This window comes from Amaranthus tricolor, chromosome 7, assembly GCF_026212465.1.
Source record: "Amaranthus tricolor cultivar Red isolate AtriRed21 chromosome 7, ASM2621246v1, whole genome shotgun sequence".
Lineage (NCBI taxonomy): Eukaryota > Viridiplantae > Streptophyta > Magnoliopsida > Caryophyllales > Amaranthaceae > Amaranthus > Amaranthus tricolor.
In genome coordinates, this window is record NC_080053.1 from 24,289,191 (window position 1) to 24,297,582 (window position 8,392).

The following is an 8,392-nucleotide window of genomic DNA, read 5'->3' on the forward strand; positions in this document are numbered from 1 at the left end:
TTATGTACTAAATACCCGCCTACCCGCGGGTACTGCCCGCTTAAAAAATGGGCGGGTAGCGACAAAAAATTATGCCCGCAAATGCGGGCGCGGTTTTGTAAATTTTTGCCCGCGGGTAGATTTTATGGCAATTACCCGCGGGTATACCCGCCCAAGCCCGCCCATGAACACCTCTACCCTGCACTATATGCTATCTGCGTTGCTTAAAAAAAAGTACAATCTATACTAACAGGTCGAGCGCGTCTTGACTAACTCTCTAAACCAAACACTCCGAGAATCCTAACTGCATACAAGCGACAACCCAGCTAAAATATGAACAGTCAAAATTGGGGTCTCAGGGATTTTAAGGTGAATGAATGTCTTTGATTCTAAGTCGGTATATCATTAATTCGGTTCAGTTTGCTATTGGAAAATTCAATTGACGAGATCGCTATTGACAACGTTACCTTTTAGTCTCCACCAAGTAAGCCCTAATATTTGAATTGATGTTTAAACTAATTAATCTGTTTGTTGTGTATGATTCCAATTACTTGATTAATAATTGAATATTTAACGATTTGTGTTTTTTAATTTTCCGAATTTGAGATTAATTGGACATTGAACTGTTGGTGACTTGTGATCTGTGAATTCAATTTGTAAAAGTTGGACTGTAAATCGAATATGCAGGTTGTTGTAATCGGTGAATTTGGGATTATGTAGGACAATTGAACCATGGAGACTTTATAATTGTAAATTGATAAGTATTGACGTTAACTGATGTTGTCTTGCCTGCCTTCTAATGTTGATGCCACCCTTCCCCTAGATTGTTGGCTCTGCCGTTGTAATGGATTGGGCAATGTGACAATTGGGTAGTTTTTTGACTGGTATGGTATTTCATGGTGTGTTTATGGATACTCATAACTTGCAGTGTCAGTGTTTGTGTAATGTGAGAGAATTTATAGTGCAATGTGTTTTGTGCCATTAATTGGGATTTCACTTTAGAGATTTACTTCATATGATAGACATTTATGAGTGCAATCCCGTTTTACTTGTTGCCTATATGTTGGGAGAGTGTTTTTGCCGAAGATCCTTGGTGGGTGAAATTTAGGAGTCCAGATCCTTATATACAAGATGAATCTAACGAGCCAAAGTTTCCGAAGTGACATAAAAAGCCATTAATGGAGGCTTTTGTTTTATTGGTATGGAGGAAAGGATTGATGGAAGAACATCCATAAGGATTTGATTCTAGACGAAGGGTGGATCTTATACATGGAGGGTTTTGAGAAATGCATTTTAGGTAGAGTATTACAATGTTAATAGATTCCCTCTGTCCCTCTCATTTCGCACCTAGTGCAAATTTTGTGAAATTTAGTGGGAAGAGAAATTGAGTTGGAGAATGAGACAAAAAACAAGTGAAGGTTATAAATGAGTGGTAGAAATTTGTGGATGAAATTAAAAGAATGAGAGTGAGACCATTGCCAAAAAAGAAAATAATGCAAAATCAATGGAACAAATTGAAATGAAAAGTGGTGCGAAATATGAGAGATAGCGGGAGTATGTCATATGAACTTGATTCTAAGGGTTTTGACACAAATAGCACTCTAGTTGATGTAAGGGTGTGGATACAATATGGAATAAAAATGAGGTAGTTTGTTAAATAATGTTCATTTTATTGATTTTGAGCTAATTGTTCAGTAAAATCCCATAATGTAACATGTGATTCAAGATCACATTGTAACAGTCATTATAAGATATTATTCTAATATTGTTGTTTCTTTCATCACCATAGGCTTGCATTTGATAATCTCGCGGACTCGGAACATTTCTACATTCGTCTTACATGCTCATAATCCTATTCCCAATCTTCAAAATTCTAGATTGTGGTTCTCCGCTCCCCCCCCCCCCCTCCATTGCTTCAGACTAGGAATAAACCTTTGAGATTGTCTACAGGATCCCAATATTTGAGATTAGGAATAAACCTTTGAGATTGTCTACAGGATCCCAATATTTGAGATTAGACCTCACCTTAAAACAAATAGTTTTTCCCTAGGTATTTTATTTTATTCCCATTTGTCTCTTTTTGTTTGTCATCCTTTTCTTTTTTTTTTTTATTGTTTTTTTTGTTTTTCCACTTTCGAATCCTTTCAGTTTTGGCATATAATTTTTGTCATCTTACTTCACGTCTTTAACCCCATTTTCTCCACCTACCCACGAAGCTAATAAGTCATAAAGTACTACAAATAATGATCATTGATGAGCTCGAATATTGGTTCTTACGAAAACGAAAGAGAGCTGCTTGTGCACAGCCTGCACCGAAACATTATAGACATATTAAATTCAAATATCTATCATACAAGCATGATTCACTAGGTTTCATGAAAAAACTGAAAAGAAAAATGCCGAAGATTAGTGTTATATTCACGTATGACTTATAAAAGTAGCTAGTGGAAGTTAAGTCTACACATCTACAAGGCCCTTTAGTTAGCAAGGCAGTCTGATTCATGTAAATATTCTACTCATAAGCCGTATAGATAACGTAATTGGGGACATCAATGACACTTTTATGCAATTTAATAATAGTGGGCAACTGAATATTGCCCAAGCAATTTTCAGATTTGATTATTGCAGTAAGAACTAAGAACACAGGACAATGGAGGCTTCTTGCTTTTGGGTGTCACGACAAGTGAAGATTAACAAGAAAGAAAATAGGAACTGTTAACCAGGAAAGAAGAACATATATGTTCATTAGGAATACCTCGATCGAGTTGGATTCAAGCTATGCAAGGTTTGCAAACGCATCTTGCAAAAGGAATCTGTATGAAATATGAATGAATTCATGTTGGCGGCTTTTGAAGAAACACCCTATTTATGAGAAAACAAACCTTGGTAACATTCATGTGAGAGGAGCGGTAAAAATTTTCTATAATTTTTCATAGACAAACAATGGTGCATGGCACACTTATAAGGCTAAAGTATAATAAAAAAATAAGTAACTATTAATGCGCGAGTAGATTCGTAGTTTGCTGAATTTGAGATTATATTGGACCTTTGGACTGTTGGTGACTTGTGACTTTTCTAGTAGATTTATGGCTTTGTGAATTGAGTATACAGGTTGTAATCGGTGAATTTGGGTCTATATTGGTACTTGGGTGTTTGAACTATTGACTTCTTCTGATATTAAAGCAAAGTGATGTTACTTGCATACCTAATAATGTTGGTGCTCCCTTCTTCCTACATGTGGGCCAGGAAACATGACAATTTGACAAGGGCTTTCAACCATCTAAGATGTTAGATGTAGGTCTATTAATCGTTTGGCTGTTATTGTAGTTCATTTTATAATTATGGATAATTAAAGCCTGAGATTTTCAGTAATCGTGTGAAATTTTATTGTGGTGGTGGAGTTTCATGAGTGGTTCAATATCAAATTACAAAGAGATTTTGATTGTGTTCTTGGTGAAAATGCTTGAACGGACTAATATCCTGGTGAGCTGAGTTTGAACTGAACGTAAACAAGAGATTCCAAGTTCTTGCGGAGTTTCCTATTTTGGTTATTACTCTGGGCTAAACTCAAGTTTCATCATGTTACTGTCATCTCTAGGTGGGAAATTTAGTCAGTATTCGGTCATTTAGTATGCTCTTTTCTATTTTAAGATGTTCGTTCTTTAAAAGTAAATGTACCTGATTGCTCATACTCCAGAGCCAGTACAAATATGCACTCAATGTAGGAAATAATATGTGGCAAGGGAAATCGTGATAACTACTAGTATTAAACTGTAGAGTCTTCAAATTAGTAGGAGCATGGAATACTGATCTGATTTAAATATATCAGAAGCTAGACCAGATACTTAGTTGGTGATTATCATACTGATTTCTAGGTATTGAAAATTTGACTTCTTGATATTTTAATCCTATTTTATTTTGCTGGTAGTGAAAACCTTGAAATAAAGCAATGAGTGACTTTTTGGAATCAGCTTTCGTTCTCTCCATCTCATTCTAACTTTTCTACTCTGCTTGTTCAGTTGTTCCCTGCCAACTCATTTCTCGCCATCATTGCATGCGGATGCAACATCAGGCTTTAGAAGCCTTCATTGTCTTCTCTAACCATAAGAAACCTTGTGTCTACTACTAGTCTACTACTAATGAGAAGCCCTTATTTCTCTCTTTCTTCCGTGTACCAATTACTAATATATGTGCAAAATTTTCTGGTAATCTGATTTCCTGTATTATTTTTTGATAAGTTATGTGATTTTTGTGTATGGAACTTTGGTCATTCTCGCCATAGTGCAAAAGTGTGGTAACGATATCACAATAATGGAACAAGGATGCGGTTAGTGTGACGCCTAATATCAGTCAAAAGCATAAATGCCCCTTTATACGGCCCAAAACGCAGTTTTTTTTACACCGTTACATTAAAGTATTGGTTAGTTCTTTTGAAAATCTTTACAACGCAAGCGATGCGATGCGACCTTGTTTTTGCACTAGATTTCCCTTAATATTGTGTGCTTTTACCTGATTTGCCCAAAAGTAACTTTTGGGCCTGTTTGGTAAATAGATGTTAGTTGGAGTTGTTGGCTGATGTGATCAGTTGAAAGTAAGTCAACTGTTAATGAGATATTTGGAAAAGATTATTGAGTCTTGTTTGGAGGTTTGATGAGATATGTTAATTAATCTTTTTGCATCACATTCAGATTGTGAAGCAACTTCTGGATATCAGATATCCATTCTAATGTATGATTTTTGATAGCATGCAAGATTGGTGCTTGGCTCACTTAGGTAGGTTAGTATGAAGACAGGCATGAAATCTTTGATTCCTTATTATTGCTTCAGATTTAGTTTTCTATGTTATGCTTTCAGTGTGTTAATTACTCCATGTTCTGCCTGCTTGTATTTTTTTCCTTTAATGAGAAAGCTTATATTCATTGAACTTCATATTCTTTCAAACCCGAAAATAAAGAATAAAACTTTATATTGGTATTAATAGCCAAATTCTTTGCAGGACAAGATGGTAATCCCTCCACCAGTGAGACCTCCAAGAATCACCGAGTTTCTGAAGCCATACGTGTTGAAAATGCACTTCACAAACAAATATGTCCATGCTCAAGTCATCCATTCTCCAACACCAACAGTAACTGCTTCTGTTAGCTCTCAAGAAAAGGCATTGAGATCAAGCATGGGCATTACTCGGGATGTTGCAGCTGTAGCAAAAATAGGAAAAATTCTTGGAGAGCGCTTGCTGATCAAGGACATTCCCGCTGTTACAGTCTTCTTGAAGAGAGACCAGAAGTATCACGGTAAGATCAAAGCAGTGATTGATTCTATGATAAAAGCTGGTGTGAAATTACTTTAGATTGTCGCGGGAAGAACTTTTATGATTGTAGTCCTTAGTTCATAGACGTTCAGGCACAATATAGCTCTATCATGGGAAAGGTACACGTTAATCCCCAATTTTGAAGTGTAGGACTTTGTTTTAAGCATGTTTTGTCTATTTTACATGTTGTCGGATGAATTGTATTTATGTTGTTCATGGCCTATGTACTATGAAGCTCATTTTCGAGTTTGAAAACTCTTGCCATATCCAGGGCCGTTCTTGACCATAGACAAGGTAAGCATTTGCCTAGGGTCCAGAGTTAGAAAGGGCCCTAAAATTAGAAAACCGCTAGTTAATGAAGTAGACACTTTTAAATTTGCAATTTATAATAGTTTTTTTTATCATTTAAGAATTATATGGCACATCAAATTTTTAATGCTAAATATAATAAATAGAATTCGTATTTGTTATTTTTCCAAACACTCGTTTTAAGTTCAGAATCAGCCCTCCACAGAGAGGGCCTATTTCTTTCGCCTAAGGCGCATACAATGCCAGGAATGGCATTGGCCATATCCATTGGTGTTGAACAAAAAATGATGAAAGTTTTTGCTGGAAACAGGAAACCTTAAGATTGTTAACAAAGAGTTAACTGAAACCCACATACAAACACAAAGAATGTTCACCGCTAGAATTATTTAGTAGTACTGCTCAAGTTTATAAAGTGACTTATCGTCTTTTTCTTCTTCGATGTGGATAATTCACATGTGGGTAATAATGGGCATTTTAAAAGGTTTGTGTTTTCTAGAACCATCTATGTACTTTGGTGACGGAAGTTGTTAAAAATATTGGAACTAGTAGAAGAGGACAAAGGATCATGGAGTCCTTTAAACTGTTTCTGAATTTGGGTTGTTGGGTTGGTCGGGTTTTTGATGGGTCATATTCACACATTTTATCCATTATGAGTATGGTATGGTCGTCGCTTTCATTTTATTTTCTGTAGCAAAGCTATCGGCTCATACGACAAAATTTATCACAATTGATTGATTATTATTATCAGCAAAATATGGGAGTTCATTAAAAGAATATTAATACATTATACATCAATACATATAGCGACAACTCATAATACATAAAAGTTACTGTTTTATGTCAAATCACTATGAGAATACTATGTAAAATTTTACAGTTTTTTTTATTAAAATGTATGATGTATGACATTAAACAAGTTTCAAGGAATAACTAAACTGGTTGAACTCTAGAATTATATGTTATAGGGCCGCTAGAGGTTTTGATCTCAAGATTAAATTAAATAACGTTATATTAAATAAAATTAAAATTAGCACTCATAACTATTAAATTTAATCAAACAGAGCTTATTAGTTTTATATAATCATTGAATTATTGTGTATAACCACCAAGTATATTAATAAAATAATCTTTTATTTTTTTTATGAGAGTTTAGTCTTATTTCAGTTGGAGCAAGTATTGCCTTTACCATGTAAGATCGTGACATTGAATCTTACCTAACTCATTCTTTACCTTAGTATATCATGTAATCCAAAAAAAATTATCTATTTATGGTGAGTATATTTTTTAAAGTATTAATATATACTCACTCTAATTTAGATGAAATATCCCATTTCATTTTTGGATAAGTTAATCTTAAATGTTCTATTTATTTTTATAATATCTATTTTTTTTTACTAATTTACCCTTAAAATTCCATTTAAATTTTAAAAAATAGCCATGTTTTTACCGATTTACCCCACATGTCATTTATTGTTTAGAGTGGTTTCTACCCTTTCTTAATACTCATGTTAAGTCAATATGAGACATTAGGTGTGAATTGAAGACAGTAATATTTATGATAAAGTTATTTAAAAAACATTTGCTTTATAATTGGTGATTTATTTTTATCCTTTCATTCTATCTCCTTATCCACACCTTTAATGAGATTCTACTAATGCATACAAAATTGGTAATTGTCTCCTCTTCCAGGTAAAATTAATTTGAGAAATTCTACATGGTAGTATTAAACTTTTATGAAACGTGATCATATTTTATTTTGTGTATTTTTCCATTTTAATTTCGGTTTTATTAAGTAGAATTTAGATTTAACTATATAACAATTAGATAAATTACTTTATAGAATAGTTTTATTGATGTAATTATCTAGATGATAATTCTAGCTTTATTAGAAGGTCATTATGTAAATATATCATTTCAAGCAAAGAAGAAGCAAGCAAAGAATCAAATCAAACTAGGATGCGCGGCACACGAAGTTTTATGCGGCACGCGCACGTCAGTCTGTAGGCTGGGAGGCTATTTCACTTTTCCCATTTTGACTTTCATTTTCAATTGGATATTTAGAGGGGTTTAGGAGGCGATTTGCAGAGAGGAATGATGAGCAAATCCATCGGCAAGAAGCTTCATCAAATCTTTATAAATAGGCAAGAAAGCTTAGGAATGGAATCATCCTGTAATTTTTCATCAAAATACTTCTTCTTCATTTCTGTTTTGCCATGGTTATACAGCTTCAAGCTTAAATTTTCATTTCTTGAGGAAGGTTGATTGGAAACTTCTAATTAATCATTGTAAGAATTCCTCTTCTTAATATACTTTTGATTATTGAAAAGTTCTTATTTGAATCTTATGGATATTGTTTGAATTGGCAATCAACTATTGTTCTAATTATTGTAATTATGCTAAATCTTTTTGCAAAATCAGTTAGTTTTGTACTTGGATTAATGGTGACAACTAGTTCTAAATGTGAATGCAGATTATGAATGATTAGAATCTAAATGAACTTTTCATTTTGATTGAAAACTATTTGTTTAAATAGTTTTAGCAAACCTATTAATTCTCTTTTCTTAAAGCTATTGTTGGATTGAATTAACTAATGATAAGAGCTTTACATTCAAATTGATTTTGATCTTTAGTTACACTTAAGGAGAATAGAAGTTTTATCATCTTCACAATAGGTAGTCAAAAGTGAATTTCTTAAGTAGAGCATTCAATGATCAATGAGAAACAAGAAGTGTACAATCAACTAAACTCAAGATATCCTTTCCATTGATTTTTAGAAAACACCATTGTTATAGATTT

The 8,392-nt window shown here is 33.6% G+C and overlaps 1 protein-coding gene across 1 annotated transcript; it reads left to right on the top strand.

Moving 5' to 3' along the window:
- The first annotated feature begins 225 nt into the window (after nucleotides 1–225).
- On the top strand, nucleotides 226–6,576 carry LOC130818069 (uncharacterized). Its single transcript, XM_057684097.1, has 2 exons — nucleotides 226–463; nucleotides 4,976–6,576. Exon 2 carries the CDS (start codon nucleotides 4,982–4,984, stop codon nucleotides 5,324–5,326), a length of 345 nt encoding a protein of 114 aa, XP_057540080.1. The 5' UTR covers nucleotides 226–463; nucleotides 4,976–4,981; the 3' UTR covers nucleotides 5,327–6,576.
- The last annotated feature ends 1,816 nt before the right edge of the window (nucleotides 6,577–8,392 follow it).

Coding starts and splice junctions, on each gene's coding strand:
- LOC130818069 (XM_057684097.1), top strand. CDS start 4,982: ATGGTAATCCCTCCACCAGTGAGACCTCCAAGAATCACCGAGTTTCTG.